The following is a 26,360-nucleotide window of genomic DNA, read 5'->3' on the forward strand; positions in this document are numbered from 1 at the left end:
GAAGAAGGGGCTCAGAGCAAGATCGTAAATTGAGGTGTTTGAGATTTCTGTGAGAGTGAGTTTGTGGAGTGGCGGTTGCACACTAAGAGAGGAGAGGGAAGAGAATGTCAGTAGGTTATGGTCAGACAGGGGGGAGGGGTGAGTTAGTGAGATTAGTAAGGGAACAGAAGTGGGTAAAGATAAGGTCCAGTGAGTGGCCGCAGAGGACCATTGAGTGAGGCTGAATGAGGCAGTGAGCGATAAAAGTTTAGAGGCAGCTGAGGTGGAAGTGTCAATGGGGATATTGAAGTCACCCATGATGATAGTGGGGATTTCAGCGGAGAAGATGTGAAGTAGCCAGGTGGTGAAGTGGTCAAGAAAGGTGCAGATGGCTAGTTCTGGGGGATGGTAGATGACAGCCAGCTGGAGGTTGGAGGGGGAATAGATGCAGATGGAGTGCACCTCAAACAGGGAAAGAGTAGTGGAGGGTGGTAGTGGAACTGGAGTAAAGAGGCAGGTGTCAGACAGGAGCAAGCCAACTCCTCCACCACCTTTGTTGCTGGGGCGAGGGGTGTGAGAGAGATGTAATCTGCCATAAGAAAGTGCAGCTGGAGAGGCTGAATCAGAGGGGGTGAGCCAGGTTTTAGTGATGCCAAGGAAGGAGAGTTTGTTGGTGATGAAGAGGTCATGGATAAACGACAGTTTGTTGCAGACGGTGCAGATTGATAGCACTCATCCAATTTTTATGGTTGTGGGCATAAGCCCTAAGATAAAGCAATGAAGACGTGGGTGAAATTTTGCGCCATCAAACAATTTGGTGTCTGGAGCAACTACCATTGTCCCTCCCCACCACAGTCCCCATGCTACGTAACTGGCTTTTGGAAAGTATACACGAATCTGCGTTTTGGGTCTTCAATTCTTGAAAACATCATACCTCAGTGATGGCATTTAGGTGAAAAATAGATAATCTTTTCTAGTACATCTTCATTTAGCAGAGTTGTTCCATGGATATGCAAATGTAAGAAGCCGGGGCCAGGACTGTTCCTGGCCGACAGTAATCCCTATATCACCTCCTGGCCCCCTCCCAGCACAAGATCATGTTTCCTTCCCTGAGTACCTTGGTGCTGCTTCTCGGTGTCATCTGGGATCTCCCAGTATGAGAGCGTGTTCCCCACAGACGGTTCCGCAATTATGGAGTCACAGTCTGGCTTTACTTTAACTTTAACTTCTTTACTTAACACAGCATAATCCAGAGCACAGTCAATCATAACAATTGGCAACGCTTTCCCTTGCCTCTCGCTAAGCCTGTCTTCGGGACGATTCGTACTATACGGTCCCTCAGTGTCCTCAATGTCCAGTATTTCTGCCTTTCATCTTTAGAATAGCGGCCCACGTAAAAGTCTGCCACATCTTGGCTACCTTGTTCCCGTGTTGCTTAGCCTTCTTCCCGTAGCACTGCAGTCCCACTTATACTGCACCACTACCTTCTGATGTCAATGTGCTTCATTCTGTACTATGGGCCCCTGGATACTAACTGCTGGGCCCACTCTTCTTAGAAGAACATTGCATGGCACGGTGATGCCCTGGGCTAGCCAGCCCTGTGAGCTACACGGGCGCCCTGGCCCCAACTAAACTAAACCGGGAAGACCTCACTACTTATCCCACCATGCCCCTCCTAGTTAACTATTTACTTCCCTAACTGCCACTGTGCTACGTGACCAAACTAGAAATGTCCCCATCTAGTGGCCAACTTGGGGTACTACTCCCCGAACACTATACTGGCCCGGGGTGCTTGCTTTTCCTAACAAACAGTGTGCAAATACATATATAGTGAGAGCAATACACATAAGATGTTGCAATACTCTTATACACAGTGGTAATATGAGTAACAGTACCACCGTGTATGAACACATTAAGGAAATACAATATATACAAACAGGGGTTGGGGAAAAAGAGGAATAATATAAATACCACATCCCCTACACAAAAATCTATAAACAAAAATAGCAAATTCAGTTTTCCCTGGAATCTGTACTATTTCTTTTTAAATTCCATACTGGAAGGTAACTGATAGCTGACATAGTCAGCCAAGGTTAGCTTATTTCTCCAAGTCCACAGAGGATCTTACTCCTTGTTTTCTCATTCCCTACTGGCAGCCAATTGTAGTTTTAAACCCTCCACCTTCCCATGTCCCTCTTCTGTGCAGACAAGCTTAGCCAAATCTGTCTATGGAGCATGTAATAGGATCTGGTATCAGAGACCAAATGTTTATTTGACCATCAGGGAAGTCCTGGACAGGCAAAAGCCTTTATCCTAATTCATAAAACCTTATGCTGGTTTTGATGTGCGGGAGGATGTGGTTTGTACTTCAAAATGGCTTTAAATAGAAATCAGCATTCTAGCTGACAGTCGGAGATATACCAGTCTGAAAAAAAAAAAACCAGTTTGGATGTATACTGAGACATATATCCAGAAAAAGTATCAGAGACCCACCTAAATATGTAAAATATGAATTAAAGTCACATTCTGTTACACTAAATCAACTCCCTTTACTAGTACTGAAAGTGGCACCTAAAGTTAATGAACTATTTCACATTGGTCAGAATAAAAGGGAACCTGTCTGCTGATTCATGCTGCCCGAATCATGGGTACTGGATGCGTGATTGCCGCTGTGCATGTTTTACTCTGAAATATTCTTGCGTTTCAGAGAAAACATACATTTAAAAAGCCGCTCAGGGACTATGCATACTGAATGACTGGCCCAAAGCAGGTCTGTATGTATAGGGCTGGTGTCTAATTCAAGCTGCCTGTGGCACGGGAAACAAATCTCCAGTCAGGTTCCCTTTATGTTAAAGGCATTGTTCACTACTCAGACAATCCCTTCTCAATCCCGATGTTTTCCCCCAGTAAAATAATAACAGGTAGGCTCTCTTCCCGTGCTGGTGTCATTCCAGTGGTGTCAGCATTGGCTTTCCTCGGGTTTGTGTGGCATCGTTATGTCACGCAATCCCTGTGGTCAATCAGGGCAGGCTTCACTCTCCCCTCCTTAGGACACTTGGAGGAAGTCAGAGGTGCGGCTGCTTTCTCACTTCCTCCAGATGTCAGATTTGTCCAAAGGTGTTATTATTTTACTGAAGCATAAGGATTGAAAAGGGGGTGTCCGAATAGTGGATAACCCCTTTAACCCCTTCACAACATGCGCCGTACATGTACGGCGTATGTCGTGTCTCTCCCTTTGTTGTTGGCTCTGGCGCTAAGCCCACATCTTTTCCGGCACAAGTCAGCTGTTTCAAATAGCTGACATGTGCCCCTAACAGCCGCAGGTGGAATCACGATCTACCTGCGGTTGTTAACCCGTTAAATGCCACTGTTAATTTCTGACAGCGGCATTTAATGTGATTGCGCCAGAAACGCGTCACTAATCCCGCCCATTGGTGCCAGTGTCACATGACCGCAGATTGGCACATCAACCTGGGGTCTGCCGCAGACCCCTGATGTTGCGATTGCTGGATTGCTATGAGCGCCACCCAGCGGTTGGTGCTCAAAGCAAGTGAGCATTTCTGCTACACACAGGCGATCTGATCATTGCCTGTGTGTAGCAGAGGCGATCAGGCAATCGCAGATTCTAGTCTCCCATAGAGACTGTTGAAGCAAATGAGAAGTAAACAAAAAAAGTTTTAAAAAATATTTAAAAAATATAAAAGTTCAAATCACCCTCATTCGCCCCATTCAAAATAAAAGATTTTTTTTTTTAAATACACATATTTCATATCGCAGCATTCAGAATTGCCCGATCAATATAAAAAAAGAATCCGATTGGTAAACGTTGCAGCAAAAAAAAAGTCAAAATGCCAGAATTACGTTTTTTAGGTTGCCGCAACATTGCATTAACATGCAATATCAGAAGATCAAAAGATCATATCCACATCAAAATGATATCAATAAAAACGTCAGCCCTCAACCAGCCCAAAGTCGCGAAAAATGGAGACACTACAGGTCTCGGAAAACAAGGCAAATTTTTTTTTTTAACAAACTTTGGATTTTTTTTTCACCACCTAAATAAAAAAGGAACTATACATATTTGGTGTCTATGAACTCATAATGACCTGGAGAATCATAATAGCAAGTGAGTTTTAGCATTTGGGCAACATAGTAAAAGAAAATCCAAAAAAAACAGTTGTGGATTTGCTCTTATTTTTGCAATTTCATCGCACTTGGAATTGTTTTCCTGTTTTCCAGTACATGATATGGTAAAACCAAATGGTATTGTTCAAAAATACTACTCGTCCCGCAAAAAACCAAGCCGTCACATGGCTATATTTATGGAAAAATAAAAAAAATAAAAAAAAGTTATGGCTCTGGGAAGAAGTAGAGCGAAAAACAGAAATGCAAAAATGAAAACGGACTGCGGCGTGAAGGAGTTAACAATAATGGGGTATTTTTCTGACCACTAGGGGGCAATATAGATTCTACTATGGCCGATATTAATTATTTGGGGTCAGGATTCTTAAATACTTGTTTATATATTGTTGCATTAAAGTATAATTTGTTTAACAGTATTTATATATTGTGGATGCATACGTTACCTGTCTAAAATATCAAGCTGGGCAAAGAGGTTGCCTTGCCACAACAACCCTAAACAAATTTCCTATAAGTAAATATAGACATCATGAGTGGCATCTCGTGCTCTGGATCCCCCCTAGTACCCAGAGTGGAGAGCTGTTGATGACAAAGAGTGAATCCATAGATCACATAATCAGCCATTAAATTGAGAAGATATACAGTATGCCTGGGTGCAGCACATTTGTCACGATCTACCAATTCACCAGTCCTTTGGCTACATGGGCCCTAATGGAAGACAGTGAGCAGAGTGAGACTTTAGCCAAAACCAGGAGAGCGTGAAAAACACAGACGTGGTGACACGTTTCTATTATACTTATCCTCTCATTGTTAGCTTCAGAGCTGTGTTTTCAACCTGAATAGCAAATAGCTTGTAAGTGCTGCTCTTTTTTGACTAGGAGACCTAGGCAATGAGCACTAATCAATAGAATTTAAAATCACTCAGTTCTTGAGAACAGAGAAGATTTTCACAATTTTCACCATTTATAGTTACTAAAACGTGGACCAGTCTACATAGGAAAAACTGATGCTCCAGCTCTGGGGTGTCTTTTTTCACAGTATATATACAGCTTACAGAAAAAGTAACATACAGTTGGTAAAATAAGTATTTTATACTAGATGGTCGCCCGATTCTAACGCATCGGGTATTCTAGAATATGTATGTATGTATGTACGTCACGCTTAGCACAGCCACGTAGTATATAGCAGCCACATAGTATATAGCAGCCTTTCTGAGAAAGAACAAGCTATTGTTCGAAACGTGTAACCTGTTACTTATTATCATGTGACTTTATCCTACTGGGGATTTATTCAAAATTGAAGGCATACTGAACCAGCATGGCTACCACAGCATCTTGCAGCGGCATGTTATTCCATCCAGTTTGCGTTTAGTTGGGCCATCATTTATTTTTCAACAGGACAATGACCCCAAACACACCTCCAGGCTGTGTAAGGGCTATTTGACCAAGAAGGAGAGTGATGGGGTGCTACGCCAGATGACCTGGCCTCCACAGTCACCAGACCTGAACCCAATCGAGATGGTTTGGGGTGAGCTGAACCGCAGAGTGAAGGCAAAAGGGCCAACAAGTGCTAAGCATCTCAGGGAACTCCTTCAAGATTGTTGGAAGACCATTCCCGGTGACTACCTCTTGAAGCTCATGAAGAGAATGCCAAGAGTGTGCAAAGCATTCATCAAAGCAAAAGGTGGCTACTTTGAAGAACCTAGAATATAAGACATATTTTCAGTTGTTTCACACTTTTTTGTTAAGTATATAATTCCACATGTGTTAATTCATAGTTTTGATGCCTTCAGTGTGAATGTACAATTTTCATAGTCATGAAAATACAGAAAAATCTTTAAATGAGAAGGTGTGTCCAAACTTTTGGTCTGTACTGTATATATATATATATATATATATATATATATATATATATATTTATTGAGATATACTGTAAAAACACATATACACTGTTGAAAAATGATAGATAGATAGATAGATAGATAGATAGATAGATAGATAAAAGATGAAAAAAGAAAGAAGAGTAGCACCACTGCACCATTGTTGCTAAATGTGGGTGCAATCCTCCGAATCCACTGGTAAGTGGGTAAATAGATAATAATAATAACATATAGGAGAAAAGGAGGTAGAAGTCGCACTCCATACATAGTAAAACATGAACACAATCTATTCCATGCCAAAGGTACTCACTTGACAAAGGCTCACATCTTGAGTCGAAACGTTGTAACGTTGTGTACCTTTGGCATGGAATACATTAAAAAAAAAAACATTTTGCTATGTTTGGAGAGTAACTTCTTTTTCTCCTATAGGTATAAAGACAGACAGATAGGTGAGACATAATACTACAACACTGGTTATGTAACAATAATTCATAAACTATTTATTGAGTTGAATATTCACAATGTTTCAGAGCACACATACTTTACACACCCACACATACTGTACATTGCTGTACAAGGTTTTCATAATAAATACTTATATACATGAACGTTGAAGTACATCAGAGTCCTTCATTCTGGTTTGCAGCACAGATAGCTTCCTAAGAAGTAATCACTAAAATGTTCATGTTACTGTATCCAAATAACTCGCTGGTTATTTGCTCTTGTACACGTTAGTAGTCTGTGCTTTGTAAAGAGGGTGTATGATTAAATATTTCATTGAAATGCTAATATTAAACCATGCTGAATTGCAATCCAGCTCTTAGTGTCCCGGCATCTATAAGATGTAGGTAATTATTACCTACTGTTGCTTTATAATTATATATTAATTTAAATATGGTAAAAATCAGCTAAAATACTCTAAGGTGCAAATGTGTGATTAAGGGGGTTCTCCAAGTTTAATAAAAGAAATGCTTTTACTTTGTAATATAAAATCTCCTTACATCCCTCATTCCCCAACACCATACCATGAGTACAAAGAAGTCTATCTACACATTCCTCACTGTGCCAGCAGTGTCCCAGCTGTCAGCTCAGCCCAGATCCACTCTTGGCGACTCACTAACTGTGAGTAATATCTATTACTAACATGTGTGACCACATTTGGCTGGCTGGATATTCTTTCTTTTGTAAATCCGAATATGACAATAAGTGGAACAGTCCTGTTGAGAAAATCACAGAATATTATCACTCTTTGTGAACAAGGTCTTATTTCTTAAACTTCATTTACCAATAGACTCAGAGAACCCCTTTAAGTAAAAATAAGTAAAACTGACTGTGACATTGAGTCCCTTGCTCCAGGCAAGTGAATGTCATAACTTGGTTTCAATGGCTTGTAATTTTGTGCAATATTATTAAATAACTGGGATAGTTCAGATATTAGTTGTTACAAATCTTACAGCATTTGGGATATGCTTATCAAATAATTGACTACGATCCCAACAGACCTGTAAAATAAAGAAGCGGCTGCTGACATGTTTTGTTAATTACATACTTTTCTTTAAAAAGAATGAGAGAAAAAAGAGAGTGTGAGAGAGGAGAGAAGGAAAGAGAGTAAGGCTGCCGTCACACTAGCAGTATTTGGTCAGTATTTTACATCAGTATTTGTAAGCCCAAACCAGGAGTGGAACAATTAGAGGAAAAGTATAATAGAAACATATGCTCCACTTCTGTATTTATCACCCACTCCTGGTTTTGGCTTACAAATACTGATGTAAAATACTGACCAAATACTGATGGTGTGACGGCAGCCTAAGGAGGAATGTGTCTGTGTGTGTCCATATGTGTGTGTGTGTCTGTGTGTCCATGAGTGTGTGCTCACACATATGCAAGAGAGAGAACATATGAAGAAAAAGAAGGAAAAAAAGACCATGAGAAAAAGTAATTAGCAGTAAAAAGATGGTGAAAAAGAGTATGCAATAGAAAAAGATACAAGCAAAGTAGCTGACTAAAAAAGAGACAGAAAAAAGGAGTGGTAAAGAGAATACATGAGAAACAAGATCGATAGGGAAAAAGAGAGAACAAAAGAGACAGATAAAGAATGGTAAAGAGAAAATAAAAAGTAAGAAAGTGAATGTAAAAAAGAGAGAAGAGCAGCTAAAAAATGACGTAAAAATATATTTGCACAAAACATAGAGGTTAGCGAACAGAGTAAAAGAAAAAAAGAACACCTTGTGATTGGATTGGATTGCAGTAGGGAAACACGCGTACCATACGCCTCATCTCCTCTGTATTTACTTCTTATATTTACACTACTACATATATTACATAGTCATAGTTTTCTTTTATGGTATCTACAGCTTTGAGAAGAAGCCAAAATTTGTCCAAAAGCCCTGGTCCAATCCTTGGCCTGTCACTCCACAGTGACTACATGTCCAAGCCCCTAACTAGTCACTTGGATCTTTGAGATTGACATATTGTGCACATTGTCATGGCCACTAGAGCTTGTGCTGAGGCTCGGTCAATACTTGTTGGAGAACAATATCCTTCTCTGTGTTCTTACACTTATAGTCCAAGGCATGTTCTTCTATGTAGTGCTTCCTCAACATATGACAGAGGATTGCTAATAACACTGTTAGCATAGATATTATTCCTATGCATATGCCCAATAACATGGCTGGCTGTAGACTGTGGATGTCTGGAGGTCTGGTGGTAGGTGTTGAGGTCTGTGAAGGACTTTCTGAAGGTGACTCTGTTTCACCTGATCCCTCCATTGGTGGAATACATAATGAATTGTAGATAGTGTAGCCTTCTGGGCAACTACACAGGTATGACCCAAAAGTATTAATACACGACCATTCACAAGGGGATGCATCACACTCGTCCACATCAGTGCAGATATTGTCCCCATGCTCATCTTGATCCACTATGTATCCTTCTGGGCACTGACAGCTGTCATTATTATTTATATCACACTCAGCCTCGCAGAAGGATGAGTTACAGAACCGTTTACATTTATTAGTATTTTTATCATCAATTATGTATCCGGGATCACAAAAGCATTCGAAGCCCCCATCGAAGTTCTCACATCCGTGTTCACAGAGAGTTGTCGGGTTGTCACACTCATTAATGTCCTCACACTTTGATACACAGTTATCTCCAGGGTCACAAGTTGCCTCAACCATCTCAAAACCAGGTTTGCAACCGCAGATAAAGCCTCCAATTGTATTAGTGCAGTGGTGTTCACAGATATTGGGGTTGGTAGCACAGTCATCAATATCTTCACATGTTTTGCCATCAGCTGCTAGTGTATAGCCCTCAGAACACATACAAAGGAACCCTGGTGGATCTAAAACTGGGACACAAAGTTGGTTGCAAGGACTGGGGTCACAAGGTTTGGTGCAGCCCCTCTGATCAGATTTAAGCTCTGATCCTGCAGGACACTTGCATTCTGCAATGCCAGATTCTTCTTTACATTCATGTTCACAGCCCCCATTCTTAATCAGACAGCTCCAGGCACCGGGGGTCTCACTGCTCCAAGCCACAGTCCCATCACCTTTCTCTTCACAAGACAGCCTGGTAATGTCTGTGAAAGTGAATATTTCGGCCATGGTGCCAGGAGGGAATACAGAATCCCCAATGTGGCCTTTTCCAAGGGCTAGGTGGTAATAGGTGACATTGTGGAGGGAAGGTAAGACAGGAGAAGAACAGAGTGAGGAGTAACTTATCTCACACAAGAAGCCATCAGCCTTGGAGTCACAGCTGGTCTCTTCCCAGGTCCCATCCTTGCGCACAGTGACACAGAAGGCTCCACACTTCTGCTCAGCATTCCTCCAGTTGTTATAATCAGTGTGACTGTCCCCTGTCACCCAGGTAAAGCCCCTCAGACTCTGCTTCAGGTCTGTACATTTGGTCCTGTCTTGGTGCTCCAGACCTATCCACACCCTGGAGTCTTCTTTCTGCGCCCTGGCCATAAACATGTAGATGGCATCAGCTTGCACCGAGTTCTTCACGGTTAGTAACTGTCCATTCTTGACTTTGCAGGACTTTTTTGCCTTGGAGTAGCGTTGACTATCCCAGGATATAGAATAACACGTCCGATCTAAACAGACAAATTCTGTAGTCACTTCATCCAGTACAGTCATGTGCACCAGCTGGGCTGAGAGCAGAGCACTCCAGACAATGTGCAGCAGCAGCATCACGTCCAGCACTTGGCAGAAGAGCAGAGGGCTGAATGGCAGCTGTGAAAGTGCAAGTCTCCAGCTCGGAAGTCCTGGAAGGTCCACAGCACTCTGAGCTCTGTGTCATGTCTCTAAGTTTGTGCCCAAGTTTATATTCTCCCAGCCCTCCCTACAGCCCAGGAGAAGAGAGGAAGGAAGGAAGTGCCTGGAAGGAAGGGCTGGAGCCGCCTGGGATGATGAGGATCTGCTTGGAGCGCTCCTGATTGCTGCCCAACGTGTATGCAATGACCTGGACACGGTTCAGTTACATCGCAGGGAGCTGCTTGTAAATCATAATCAGTGAAAGTGGATAATAGGATCGGACTGGGAGAGGGAGGCTGGGGATGGGGGGAGTCACTTACTAATCATCATCTGGGGGCAGTTCTGCTGAAACGTCCACTGGTAGCTTTTTGGAGAAGTTCAGTGACTTTTCCATGAGTGCATATGACTTAGGAACTTTGTGTATCATCATCTGTAGCAATGAAGTATTGCAGAACTTTCCCTTTTGGGTGTGAATTAGAAGCAGGAGGGAGCTGATCTGAATTGTGATGCAAAGCTTGTGCCTGGGAAAGCTGCTGCCCAGAATCTCACCCAGATCCCTGGGGGTGCTGGGGACTGGAGCTGGAGGAGGTGACTGCCCCAATAAACTGGGGGACAGGGAAGACTGGATTAGAGCAGAACTTAATATCACAGTTTTATGGATTTTATGGGCTTTATTTTATCACCTATACACAGGATAGCTGAAAACTTAATCTTCAGTAGGGGTCCAACCGATGGGACCCTGCATTGATCAGCAGAAAGGGGCACTTGTATATATTTTATCATAACCACAGTGCATATGCTCTGCCGCCAATCTTTTTTTTTTATCCTATGGGACTACCGAGAACAGTGATCTACATTTTCTGGCAGTTCCATAGAGAATGACTGGAGTGGGGGTTGGGCATGTACACTGCCATTCCAATCTAAAGGCAGGTGCAGATGACCATAGATTCTCTCATCATCATTATGCAAAAAACTTATCCATCTTCTCCATTCTGTTAGTCCATAGAAATCAGACTGCCCTCATCGCTAGCGGACGACAACAACATGCGGTCATCCTTAAGCAAGTATATTCTTAAACACTTCCCCTTTGGGGTATACAAATAACCATTTAGATCTTAGTACAGATGCTAGTGGATACCAGTACGCATTGACCCTTCATCCCTCAGATTTATGCTTGAAAATGGCTTAAGCCGAAACGTCGCGCTGAGATAATCTGTATTCAAAAGGGTCGTGTTTTTCTTTATTTTTTCTTGTTTTTTTTCTGTAGTAACAAGTTGCATCTACAAGGGTTGTGTCTTCTTTTTTTCTATTTTTTTTTTTTTTGCCTCTAATTCTGTATACGGCAATAAACTTTCAGTTTGAGTGCCGAATTTTTTGATTATTTTTCAACACTGCACTCAAATGTCATCTGAGTGTAATCCGATGGTTTCCACAAACTCATTGACTTGCATGGCTGAAGGTGTGATCCGAATATCGAATGAAGCTCAGGTATAACATTGTCCCGAGTGCGATCCGATGTTTTGTTAGATTGCACTCCTACCAATAATACGCTCATCTGAACCTGCCCTAATCAGGATAAAAAATTCATGTTCAAGATTTATTTGTGAAAAATTCCTTTATTTGAGTGTCCCCACTTGTTACTTTGGGCAATTTTAGGGTTTGTTCCAGGTTACATCTGTGCGGTTTATGGTACTTTATATGTGTCATTGCTGTGAATGGAGTTATATGGGATTAGGTTTAAAGATTTGTATAGGGAGATTCAAGAAGTATCATTTCTCCTTGTGGAGATTGACATGCTGAGCATGCCGAGATGAGGAGACTTAAAGCAGCAATGCTCCTCTGGGAAATATGCTAATTATGCAAATTGTCTCTTCGGAGAGGAAGAGAACTAGAACTTTAGTGCCCCTATTGGAAGGTAGCAATCCTACAAGTCAAGGGTCGACCCTTTAATGAGCCTTGTCACATGACTTAGGATAATAGCCAAACCAGAATCTCAATTTGCAGACACTGTGTTTCGGGGTACTGCCCCTCATCAGTGCAAAGCAGAGATCTGGTTTGGCTGGGTGAGAGGCATCCGACCGATATCCAAGAAGTATCATTTCTCCTTGTGGAGAATGACATGCTGAGCATGCCGAGATGAGGAGACTTAAAGCCGCAATATAGGGATATTAAAATTCAACAGCTGCTGGTGTTATATGGGCCTTATCTAGTGTGGGCTTAACTGTGATTAAACCCATATCATTTGTTATTTAGTTACAATAATCTATGAAGACCTACATTTTATAGGGAAACTGCATTCATTTTACTGTCTATATGTGCACAATAAAATTAATGCTTTGATATCTGTCATCCAATATCTTTTTCCAGAGAAATTCAAGTTTTTTTCTTAATATGTAAGGGAGCTAAGATCTATTAGCCGGACACAGATCTGAGAATCTGCCTCCAGAGATTATTTTAAATCAAAGTGGGCGTTATCAGTGTGAGACACGTAATGACTGACAGTCTGCTCTCCTGATCTACATATTCCTCCATGATCTGGCAGATTCCCTTTAATCTAGTAGGTGAGGAATTGACACAAGGAGGGCTCAGTTTGTAGATGAATGATTATAGGAGGGCCCAGTTTGACCTTTGCTATTGGCTTCCTCTTTTCTATGTATGGCCGGTGCTTACATTTTACTAAAGATATCTGGATAAGAAATGGGGGTTTATGACTTCAGATTATATATAGGCATTATGGATTGGGATAGAGAACTGTTGGTTGGCGATGGAAGGGATTGAATTACTAAAGCCACAGTCATACACTAGCATATCTGCTGTTTGAGGGGTTGTTTTTCCCCCCAACTTATGACTAAATCAAGCAGGGAGGAGGGTACAAAGATTTATTTATATGCCACCATACTTTACTTGATCATATCTTGGTTTTTGCAAAATCAAAAAAAAAATAGTGCAAGCTTTCTGCGTGCAAAATCTAACGTGATTGTGGCCAAAGCATCATCCCGTTATATAATTGTTCCTACAGGGATGTCAAAAGTTCCCTCTGAGTCACAGATTTCAATGTTGACGTCTCAGAATGTGAAACCTGGAAGTCATTATTAAATGAAGTCCTGGGTTCTCACAGTGCTGGGAGTGGAAGACAGAAAGTCTCCAGCATTATAGAGACTTCTCCTTTATTTTAGACACATGATTTCAACCATGTGTCTGTTAAGATGAAACTGTCCTGAATTGGAAGCGATTCTTCTTTGCGTATATGAAATCAGCTTTTAGCCTTTAACTTGATAGGCCGTGCTCATTTGTTGTCATCACATCAAGGATATTTTCATGATTTTGCCAAAGCAAGAAAATAAAACTCAATATAATGTTGGAACACTGGCTTAAATTGGTTGTCCAGGTCTGGAGCCTACAACAGCTAGTCGATGGGGGTACTGGGTGTTAAACCCTCACCAAACTCATAATGATGACCCCCCCCCCAGGTAATCAATATTACATTCCAGCTTGATATGCCATTAATAGTGATGAGTGAGTGTACTCGTTGCTTGGGTTTTCCCGAGCACGCTCGGGTGACCTCCGAGTATTTATGACTGCTCTGAGATTTAGTTTTCATCGTGGCAGCTGAATGATTTACAGCTACTACCCAGGCTGAGTACATGTGGGGGTTGCCTGGTTGCTAGGGAATCCCCACATGTAATCAAGCAGGCTAGTAGCTGTAAATCATTCAGCTGCCACGATGAAAACGAACTCTCCAAGCAGTCATAAATACTCGGAGGTCACCTGGGCGTGCTCAGGAAAACCCGAGCAACAAGTACACTCACTCATCACTAGTCATTAACATGGGAGTGCATGGAAGGTCTATGAGATAATAAATCATTTTGAGGCATGTAGATTGCTATGGCCATGGCAGCCTCGGCTTCTTCTGTTGGGTCGTGTGCTCAATCTAGTGGAGACTGCTGCAGCCAAAATTGTGCGGCCCCTGTAACAATGCCATATTATTGTGATGCTAGTCACTTCTCCAGGCCAAGCCGTGAGTCAGAGTGGTCAAGGAGTCCAAGGTCAGAAGCCAGGAGGATACATCATAAACAGAAGAGACAAAAGCGTAGTCCGGTAACGTTCCGAGGTCAGAGTACCGGAAGGGTAACGGATCAGAGCTGAAAGGGTTAAACAGGCGGGTAGTCAGAACAAAGCCCAAGGTCAGGCAACAGATCAAACATATAGAACTCAAGGCACAGAGAGCACAGCACAAACCTCACAAGATGAATGTACATCTGGCTGTGTTCCGGAAACTCAGCTCATTTAAGAAGCATAGCCATTAAGTGGAATAATGAACACATGGAGACACCTGATGCCTCACAGTCTCAGATTGGATAGTTGAGCTGTCAATCAACACACTGACAGCTCAGCACGCCCCTGTACCAGAATGGATGGCCAAGCTGTCAATCAAAGTACTGACAGCTTCAGCGCACCCCTATACCAGATTGGACGGCCGAGCTGTCAGTAACAGCATCCCAGATACCCTGAGGGGTGGAACCATGACAATTATCAAATTAATTATTGTGCAAACTCCTCGGCATAATTTGAAAATAATATAATTAGGAATATGACCTCTAGACCATAAACTACCATATGTAGACACTTTGCCAACATTTTTTGTAATCTCATTTAGAAATTTAGAATTTTTTTCTTGAATTTCCCTAAATGTTGGTGGTAAAATAAAACGTGGTGGTCTTGTCCGCCTCTTATAAAGGCATTTTTGCAATATTACCAAAATGTGACACTACTACCACTATTGCTATGTCTTGATGGTGTTCAAATAATTGTCACTATTTTTATCAAGATATACAGTCAAGAAAGTAGGAGGTTATTTTAATATTATTATATCCTTTCTCTAACATTGAGCTTACAGAAAGGCTGACATGTACCTTAGTAACACACAGCTGCACAGTTCTGACAGTCTGACATTTGATAGTTTGGAAGTCATCTGGTCTGGCATATTTTTAGGCTATGTGTGCAGTATTTGCTTGCAGACATTTCTGCAAGGTTTCTGCATCTCTTGGCAGTAAAAACGCTGCGGAAAAATCTGTTGCATTTTTGGTGCATTTTTTAATGTGTTTTTTTTCCTGTGCATTCAATAGGTCAAAAACACAGGCAAAAATTCACAAAGAATTGGCATGCTGTGGATTTAAAAGCACAGCAAGTCCTGAAAGGAAAAATACTGATCATGTGCACAACACTTCAGGATTCTCATTGACTTTGCTGGCATAAGGATTCTCTAGCGTTTTTTGTCCAATTCGGCGCGGAAAAAACCCCATAAAAAATGCACCGAGTGCACACAGCCTTAAAGGGAACCTCTCACCCCCAAAATCGAAGATGAGCTAAGCCCACGAGCATCAGGGGCTTATCTACAGCATTCTGTAATGCTGTAGATAAGCCACCGATGTATCTTGAAAGATGAGAAAAAGTGGTTAGATTATACTCACCTGGGCGGGCGGTCCGGTCCGATGGGCATCGCGGTCCGGGGCCTCCTATCTTCATAGGATGACATCTTCTTCTTGTCTTCACGCTGCGGCTCTGGCGCAGGCGTACTTTGTCTGCCCTGTTGAGGGCAGAGCAAAGTACTGCAGTGCGCAGGTGCTGGGCCTCTCTGACCTTTCCCGGCGCCTGCGCACTGCAGTACTTTGCTCTGTCCTCAACAGGGCAGACAAAGTACGCCTGCGCCGGAGATGCAGCATGAATACAAGAAGAGGACGTCATCATAAGAAGATAGGAGGCCTCAGACCGGGCCGCGACGCCCATTGGACCAGACTGGACCGCTCTCCAGGTGAGTATAATCTAACCTCTTTTTCTCATCTTTCAGGATACATCGGAGGCTTATCTACAGCATTACAGAATGCTGTAGATAAGCCCCTTATGCCGGTGGGCTTAGCTCATCTTCGATTTTGGGGGTGACAGGTTCCCTTTAAACATAACATTTAAAGTGACAGACCATTAACACAGTACCATAAGCTGACAGACTTTCAGAATCTTCAATTTTTCTGATTGAGACAGATTTTTATTTTTTACTTACAAATCTGTACAAAATGTACCATACACCTTGTTCTGACACTCAGAAGTCAGTCTACTAAAATATAAAAAGCAGTAAAAGAAATCTAGCAGAAGTCCCTTTAACATTGTTAAAGAAGCACTCCCATCTATATATCTATTTTTTTGTAAACGTGACTATATATGCACGTAAAGTAGTGTTTTTGTGTTAAAATACTCACCTACTGCCTCCCTGTCTGGAATTCAGAGCCGTCCTTCTCTTCTTAGTGACGTCACCATTATTGTGACTACCCGACTCACTTTATGCTCTATGTGTGAACCAGAAGTCTCTTTTAAAATGAAAGCCATATGCTGCCAATCTATAGGCTAACATTGTAAAAGCCACCTCCAGGTCACGTAGAGCACAGCAGACACTTTCCAGAAATCAGCACAGCCAAACATTGGTACCCAACAATAAGGGCAGGTCCTTGGAATTAATAGGTCACACTTGTGTCATCAAGCAGAAGCCTGCCCTTCGAGACAATTTAAAGCTCTGTGTTGGCAATGGGTGGGGAGAGAGGGTGTACGCTAGGGTTAAATGCCAATCCTAAAGGTTCTGATTAGTTGCACCTGGCTAGGCCTGCATATAACCAGGCTAGGTGTTCACCTTAGGCTACTTTCACACTAGTGTCAGTACGGGCCCGTCGCAATGCGTTGGGCCGGCGTACCGATGCATGCTGTGAAATAATTGCAAGACGTGGGCAGCGGATGCAGTTTTACAATGCATCCGCTGCCCATTCTGCATTCCGGGGAGGAGGGGGCGGAGTTTCGGCCGCGCATGTGCTGTCGAAAATGGCGGACACGACGCACAGAAAAACGTTACAAGGAACTTTTTTTGTGCCAACGGTCCGCCAAAACACGACGCAATCATCGCACGATGGATGCGACGTGTGGCTAATGCAAGTGTATGAAGAAAAAACGCATCCTGCGGGCAACTTTGCAGGATGCGTTTTTTTTCCAAAACCACACGACGCAAGTGTGAAAGTAGCCTTAGTCAGTCAGCTGGGGGAAGCTGACCAGAGGGATATGTATAGGAGCTGGAGAGCGAGATTAGCCACAATCTCTCTCCCTCTGAGAAGATACTACATTGGCCGTGTGCAACAGACTGCAAGTATAAGTGGTTGGTCAAACAAAATGGCTATTGTCCATAGCAAACTGGGACTACCTCAGTCGCATATGGGTAGCCAGGGTCTGTTTTGTTTAGATAGCCCCAAGCCTAAACAAAGCTATTAAGTTTGTGTTTCTCATTTTGTTTTTTAGTGCTGTGCAACGTGTGGAAATAAGCATCATTGTTTTGACAGAAGAATCTAGTGACAGTGTGAACGCTGCCTGCAGCTGAGCGTGAATCCCTACACCCCATTAGACTTGAGCGGCAGTGCACATTCCCGACTACTGCTCCATTAATTCCCTAAGAAGCTGCTGAGCACTGCGCTTTATCTAGCAGCCCCATAGGGAATGAATGGAGCTGCATTTAGGTATCTGTTCTAACTTGAGATAAAAGTATAACATTCTGCAACTTGGTGTTAATTAAAAGGTTGTCTCCTATTCTGTGGATAACCGATACCTTGCAACGAGTACACTCGCTCATCACTACTAAGGACCCCTGGTACATCCAGTATTAGATCAGATAGACATGGTGGACAGCAGTGTGAGCAGCCTCCTCTTCTCTCAACACCCCTGGTAACTCCAGTATTAGATCAGATTATTAGGTCAGATGGACATGGTGGACAGCAGGGTGAGCAGCCTCTTCTTATCTCAGCACCAGTGGCGTAGGAAGGGGGGTGCGGGGGGGGCGGGCCGCCCCGGGCGGCACAATGCCGGGGGCGGCTCCGACCCAGAGAGGAGGAGGAAGAAAAAAAAAAAAAAAAGACGTGGGCCCTTTAAATCTTCGGGCGGCGCCGACCGCCGCCACGACCAGGCCCCCCCCCTCCCGGTGCCAGCGCTGGCATTGGGCCCCCCTTTAATACTCACCTCTCCTGGTTCCTGCGGCAGCTGCAGCGTCTTCGGCGCCCTCTGACTCTGCGACGTCTCAGGGCAGAGGGTGCGATGACGTCATCACTGCGCGCTCGGCCTCTCTGTCCTGAGCGTTGCAGAGCCGGAGACAGACTGGCGGCAATATGCTGGAGACAGACTGGGGGCAATATGCTGGAGACAGACTGGGGGTAATATGCTGGAGACAGACTGGGGGCAATATGCTGGAGACAGACTGGGGGCAGATTGCTGGACACACTGGGGGCAATGCTGGACACACTGGGGGCAATGCTGGACACACTGGGGGCAATGCTGGACACACTGGGGGCAATGCTGGACACACTGGGGGCAATGCTGGACACACTGGGGGCAATGCTGGACACACTGGGGGCAATGCTGGACACACTGGGGGCAATGCTGGACACACTGGGGGCAATGCTGGACACACTGGGGGCAATGCTGGACACACTGGGGGCAATGCTGGACACACTGGGGCAGATTGCTGGACACACTGGGGGCAATGCTGGACACTGGGGCAGATTGCTGGACACACTGGGGGCAATGCTGGACACACTGGGGGCAATGCTGGACACACTGGGGCAGATTGCTGGACACACTGGGGGCAATGCTGGACACTGGGGCAGATTGCTGGACACACTGGGGGCAATGCTGGACACTGGGGGCAATTCTGGACACTGGGGGCAATGCTGGACACTGGGGCGGATTGCTGGACACACTGGGGGCAATGCTGGACACTGGGGCAGATTGCTGGACACACTGGGGGCAATGCTGGACACTGGGGCAGATTGCTGGACACACTGGGGGCAATGCTGGACACTGGGGCAGATTGCTGGACACACTGGGGGCAATGCTGGACACTGGGGCAGATTGCTGGACACACTGGGGGCAATGCTGGACACTGGGGCAGATTGCTGGACGCACTGGGGGCAGATTGCTGGACACACTGGGGGCAATGCTGGACACTGGGGCAGATTGCTGGACACACTAGGGGCAATGCTGGACACTGGGGCAGATTGCTGGACACACTGGGGGCAATGCTGGACAGTGGGGCAGATTGCTGGACACACTGGGGGCAATGCTGGACACTGGGGGCAATGCTGGACACTGGGGGCAATTCTGGACACTGGGGGCAATGCTGGACACTGGGGCAGATTGCTGGACACACTAAGGCAATGCTGGACACACTGGGGCAATGCTGGACACTGCGCCTGTGCGGCCGCCCTGCTTGTGAATCCCAGCCCCGCACTCTGCATAATGCATAACACACTGTGGGGCTGGGATTACCGAGGTGGGTGGCCGCACAGGCGCAGTCTGCAAGCCTGGCTGTGACGTCAGACGGCCAGAGCTCTCTGCGCCTGCACCAAACAGCGATACACAGCGCAGGCACCGGATTTCATGGGTAAACAGTGCTGAGGGGGCGGTGCCCGGCGTTGAGTGACGGCAATGGGGGGGGGGCGCCAAACTCGGAATCAGCCCCGGGCGGCAAAAGCTCTAGCTACGCCAGTGCTCAGCACCCCTGGTATATCCAGTATCAGACCAGATAGACATGGTGGATAGTAGTGTGAGCAGCCTCTTCTTCAGCACCATAGAATCTCCAATATTATATCAGGAAGGCATGGTGGACAGCAGTGTGAGCAGCCTCAGCACCCCTTAGTATCTATAGAATTAGATCAGATAGGGTGGTCATGAGTTGGAAGCTAGTAACAAATACCAGCCTAAGAATGTTTAGATAAAATGAGCACAGGACAGTCTAGATCCACCCAATACATGTAATGGTGGACATAGTGATTTACTGTCTTTGAGTTGTGAAGGCTGTGCTCTCCAGGCTTGAGAAATCTGATCCATCATCAACCAATGAATCGCTGCCTGTAACTTCTCATGCGGAGCTGACTGATCTGAACTCTGCTATGTCTATTTTACTTTCTAATTCCACCTCGACTGTCATCCTGCATGCATACTCTACAACTAGTTTTCGGAGTTAGGGCCTATTTTACATATAGTGTGTGCTGTGTCCATCAAAGGATGAAGCTCTGAATTACAGTACACACTGGGATTTGTGTTATCCATCTGATGAAAAACCCATCATAATTTCATTAAAAGTATTTATTTTTTGGCTAACACCAGGAAAATTTATGAAAAAATTAATTAAAGAGATTTTCCACCTTTCTTTAAAGGGAATCCGTTGCGTAAAATACTGCTATTAACCTGCAGATACAGGGATAATAGCATTCTGACACTCTACGGCGAATGCACTGAGAACCAGGCTGCTGGGAAGAAATGTCCTGTATTCCTCCCAGCCGTGTTCAGCTCCCAGACACTGGGTCGGCGCAGGTTCAGTCACCACTCTTGTATAGAGAGCAGCGGCTGTAACCGCGCACCTGCACTGACTGACAGCCCTAATGCTGAGCTATAATGCTAAGCCGGCTGTCAGTCAGTGCGGGGGCGCGATTACAGTCAGTGCTCTCTATACACAGGGTAGAGACTGAAGCTTCACCAGGGGGAATAAAATTCATTTCCTCCAGCAGTAGGCTTCTCAGTGTGGGAGCTGCACCTTGTCAGAACACTATTAACCTGCAGATTAACCCCATGTCTGAGGGTTAATATCGTTATTTTACAAACCAGGTTCACTTTAGAACTATATTTACCATTGTAAAACAAAAATAACTATACTCACCTTTTGTACTGGCACCATACTAGCAATGTTAGCGCTGGGTATACCGGGGCTCATTTGACAGTTTTATAGCGTGTAAGCCCTGCAGCTCATCAGGCTTGTGGCGCAAGTCTGCAATCATTCTGTGAATCCTTCGGTAGATCGGCTCACTCGTTTGCACACGCAGGTAGACACTGGCATGCTGTTTCTTTAAATCTCTCACTGGTTTATTTAAAGATGCTGCATAAGCCAGTTCAGAGTTAGCAAAAATAAACACAGCCTTTATGGCGTAAGGAAAACAAAACATAACAAAACAGCACAGTCTGAGTGGTTTGCGGGGATCTGCCCGCTCAGGAGAACAACCACACACTGGTTCAGCTTTTTCTTATCAGGACGCAAAGTGCTGGAGTTCCGTTCTCTAGTCCTACTGTTCACTGAATGCCTCAGAATGCCGATTATTTATATTTTAGACCACACCCTGGGGTGGAGATATGGAGAGCAACCTCCCACCCACTTTTATGGTTGTTCTCAAAAACCCTGCTATGTTAAAATGGCTGCTTAATCCCTCTCAACACTTAGTGTGCTGGAGCAAAACTTCTAGGTTTCACATCACTGAAGCTGATAGCCTCAGTGAAACATATCCCCCCTCCAGTATTTTGCCAGTGACTTTGTCACAGTCCTCACAGTGCACAGGAGCAAAGTTGACCACAAGTATGTAATTTACATACATGTGGTCACATACCGACTAGTCGTGCTCAGCCTCAATACAAGTGAATTGAGGCCGGGCACGTCAAATCGGTCTGTGGCCTGAAGAATGCAAATCACATACTTGTGATCACTTGACCAACCTGCTCACAACACCTGGGAATCCTGACACCACCCAGTGCACACTGTGAGAATGCACAAGTCTGCAGTCACATAAAGTGACTGCAGACTTATGCCCCAAGCCTGGACAATCCTTGTAAGGCCGGGGTTAGACATAACATATAAAAATATGGTCCGTTTTTTATGGCCGAGATACGCAGAAAAGTTCCTGAACAGTGATCCGTATGTCATCAGTTGGCAAGGTGTGGCTGCATATTTTGCTCATGTAAACCTCCGTATGGCATCCGTACGAAATCTCGCCGGCTTGCAAAATGGACATATAATAGATCCATGGGCTCAAATATTCATGAAAACATATATACAGTCAGTGAGACACATTATTTATATATATATAAATATATATATATTTATATTTCATACAGAGCTATATAGCATAAAAGCCGGTAATTCATTTGTCGACTTTTGCTATCTCCTTACCAAACCGGACAGGATATGAGACATGGTTAACCATCATTTCATTCATTCCGCAGTCTTTTATAGCCAGGAGCAGTCGCATTAGCACCGCTCCTGGTTGTAAATGTATTTAACCCCTTGAGATGGATTTACAGCGTGGGACATGACTGTACGGCGGACAGGTATGGGATATTGTTGCTTTTTTATTTTCCTTTTTTTTTTTCAGATGACGAGGGTCATCAGTTGGATTGAGCGTACAATAAAGATATTAAAACCCATGTGTTTATTTATTTAATTAAAATACTTTATTCGTAATGTGTGTGTGTATTTTTAACCCTTTATTACTTTTGGATTAATAATGGATAGGTGTCTTATTGACTCCTCTCTATTATTAACCAGGCTTAATGTCACCTTACAATAGCAAGGTGTCACGGGGATACAAGGAGGGCGAGAGCTAATAACCCGGGCCCCTGCAATTTCCCTCAGACTAGGGAAACCCTGTCTGACCCTCTACCTGAAGTTTACACTGAAGGTGTGCATGTTCAGGCCTCCACCCTCACCCTGACTCCTGATTCAGCCCTAGACTGAACACCACCGCCCACCACCCAGTGAATGCAATAGACCAATACCCACAGTTATAACAAACAAGGATAAAGGAAAATATACACTACGCCGCAGTCAATCAGGAATACACTATAAAGGTGTAGGGCAAAATAAATACAAATATAGGAAGGAGTAAATAAGACAAAGGAAAATACACCACCAGCAACGATTCTCCAACAACCAGCTCTCCACTCCAGACCGAGATAACTACGGATAAGACAGAAGCTATAATCGGCGACGCCCAAAGATCAGGAGAACCATTTAAAGGAAATGGGCATGGCCCAGCTTCCAATCTGAGGATCAGATAAATTAACCCCGGAGCAGCCAGACGAAAACTAGCCAACGCCAATGAGCAAACAGTGGTCAAACGCGGAATTACCGCTGTCTGTCAGACGACCTGGTCTGGACAGTGTCCGACATGACAGTACCCCGCCTTCTACGAGGGACCCCAGGGCCCTCACGGCTTATAGGACCCGGCTTGTCCGGATGGCGACGATGAAAACACCTGACCAGCCGATCCGCATGAATGTCCGAGGCTGGTACCCAGGACCTCTCCTCAGGCCCATAACCACGCCAGTGTACCAAATATTGTAAAGTGCGGCGCACTACACGAGAGTCAACCACCCTGGAGACTTCAAATTCTAGGTTACCATCCACCAAGACTTGAGGTGGCATAGGCGCCGCGCCCACAGAACCCACCACCTTCTTAAGAACAGACCTGTGGAACACGTTGTGTATTTTATACACCGTAGGGAGCTCCAGTCGGTACGCTACTGGGTTAATGACGGCGGTGACCCTAAATGGACCAATAAACCGTGGACCCAATTTAAGGGATGGTATCTTGAGTCTTATGTTTTTTGTGGATAACCACACCCAGTCATCCACACTCAGGTCCGGACCTGGCACACGCCTACTGTCAGCCACACGTTTGTACCTGGCACCCACACTCAACAGATGCTGTTTCACTCTCCTCCAGACTGATGACAATTGTGTTCCTAACTGGTCTTCCTCCGGAACGCCGGAAGAGCCTTTCTGACTCAACGTACAAAACTGAGGATGTAGCCCGTAAACACAAAAAAACGGAGACTCCCCAGACGACTCCTGGCGGTGACTATTGATGGCAAACTCAGCCAAAGGAAGAAAGGTAGACCACTCCTCCTGGTTATCAGAGACAAAGCAGCGCAAGTACTGCTCCAAATTTTGGTTCATGCGCTCGGTCTGACCATTTGACTAGGGATGAAACGCAGACGAATGAGACAACTTGATCCCCAGCCGTGAGCAAAATGCTTTCCAAAATTTTGCTACAAACTGAGTACCCCTATCTGACACGATGTCAGACGGAACTCCATGAAGCCTGACCACCTCCTGCACAAACACATGAGCAAGAGTCTTAGCGTTAGGTTAAGAAGGCAAAGACACAAAGTGCGACATTTTTAAAAACCGATCCACAATCACCAAAATGACCGTGTTCCCAGCTGAGGGAGGCAAATCAGTGATGAAATCCATGGAGATTTCCGTCCATGGCTTACTAGGTACCTCCAGAGGAAGTAGTGTGCCAACAGGACGGGAGCAGGGCGTCTTCCCCCTAGCGCACGTAGTGCAAGCTGACACATGAGACCACATCCTGTCAGATTTTGGGCCACCAAAACCGACGTGACACCAACTCCAAAGTACCTCTAACCCCTGGGGGGCCAGCCAGGACAGTATCATGATGCTCCGCCAACACCTTTAGGCGGAGATGAAGCGGTACAAAAGATTTGTTGATGGGAAGCTCAGATGGTACTTCTTCCTGAGCCTCGGCAATCTCAGCCTCAACCTCGGTAGTGATAGCCGAAACCACAACACCCTTTTGGAGGATGGGTACTGGATCTTCCCGAGGTTCTCCCCCCAGAAAACACCTGGACAGAGCATCCGCCTTAGTGTTTTTAGACCCTGGTCTGTAAGTGACAACAAAGTTGAACCGCGTGAAAAACAATGCCCAGCGAGCCTGCCTGGGAGACAGACGCTTGGCAGACTCCAAATACAGCAGATTCTTATGGTCGGTAATAACAGTGACCTGATGTACCGACCCCTCCAAGAAGTGTCGCCATTCCTCAAAGGCCAACTTAATATCCAACAACTCCCTGTTGCCGATATCGTCATTACGTTCAGCGGACGACAGTTTTTTTGAGAAATAGGCGCACGGACGCAAACCACTCAAGGATGAGCCTTGAGATAGTACCGCCCCCAAACCAACCTCAGACGCATCGACTTCCACGACAAAGGGTTTAGATACGTCTGGCTGCACAAGAATGGGGGCTGAAACAAAACTGTTCTTGAGAAATTCAAATGCGCGAACAGCAGCCTCAGGCCAAACGGAGAAATTGGTACCCGTTTTAGTCATGTCAGTTAGCGGTTTAGCAATGATAGAAAAATCCTTGATAAATTTCCTATAGTAGTTAGAAAACCCAAGGAACCGCTGAAGTGCTTTCAGGTTATCAGGACGTTCCCAATGCAGCACCGCTTGCACCTTAGCGGCGTCCATTTTAAAACCAGAAGCGGACACAATATAACCCAAGAACGGCAACTCTTGAGCAAAAAATACACATTTCTCAAGTTTAGCATACAGCTTATTCTCTCTGAGAAGCTGTAACACCTGCCTGACATGATCTAAATGAGCATCACGGTCGCAAGAATATATGAGGATGTCATCTAGGTACACGATAACGAATTTCCCCAAAACATGCGAGAACACATCATTGATGAAATGTTGGAACACTGCAGGTGCGTTAGTTAACCGAAAAGGCATCACCAAATTTTCAAAATGACCCTCAGGGGTATTAAAAGCCGTCTTCCACTCATCACCTTGACAGACTCTTATGAGGTTGTACGCCCCCCTGAGGTCAAGCTTGGTAAACCACTTAGCACCTGCCACCTGGTTGAACAAGTCAGGTATCAGTGGCATAGGGTATGGATCACGAACCGTAATCTGGTTCAACTCCCTGAAATCCAAACACGGGCGTAATCCGCCATCTTTCTTCTTCACGAAGAAGAACCCTGCTGCCACCAACGAGGATGACGGCCTGATGTGCCCTTTGCTCACACTTTCAGAAATGTAATCCTTGAGCGCTTGTCTCTCCGGACAGGAGATGTTGAACATCCTTGCTTTAGGCAACTTGGCCCCTGGTTTAAACCTGATAGAACAGTCATAGGAGCGGTGTGGCGGCAACTCTGAACAACCCTTCTCAGAGAACACATCTGCATAATCCTGAAGTGACTCAGGAACGCTTGAAGTCACAGCGGACACACATGTGGCCAGGCAATTCTCCTGACAGAAATCACTCCACTGGATTATGTCCTGAGTTTTCCAGTCAATCACCGGGTTGTGTGTAGACAACCCAGAACCAATTGTGCCGGAAGACTCTTGAGCACCTTACATGTGACCTGCTCGAAATGAAGAACCCCAATGTGGAGTTTAACCTCAGCCACGAACTCAGTAATCTCCCCCTGTGGAAGAGGAGCAGAATTGATG

General features: G+C 44.7%; 1 protein-coding gene across 1 annotated transcript; it reads right to left on the reverse strand.

Moving 5' to 3' along the window:
• Nucleotides 1-6,472: 6,472 nt before the first annotated feature.
• LOC143804517 (thrombomodulin-like) lies at nucleotides 6,473-11,056 on the reverse strand. Its single transcript, XM_077282675.1, has one exon. It carries the CDS (start codon nucleotides 10,189-10,191, stop codon nucleotides 8,491-8,493), a length of 1,701 nt encoding a protein of 566 aa, XP_077138790.1. The 5' UTR covers nucleotides 10,192-11,056; the 3' UTR covers nucleotides 6,473-8,490.
• Between the last annotated feature and the right edge of the window lie 15,304 nt (nucleotides 11,057-26,360).

Source organism: Ranitomeya variabilis, chromosome 2, assembly GCF_051348905.1.
Source record: "Ranitomeya variabilis isolate aRanVar5 chromosome 2, aRanVar5.hap1, whole genome shotgun sequence".
Classification (NCBI taxonomy): Eukaryota; Metazoa; Chordata; class Amphibia; order Anura; family Dendrobatidae; genus Ranitomeya; species Ranitomeya variabilis.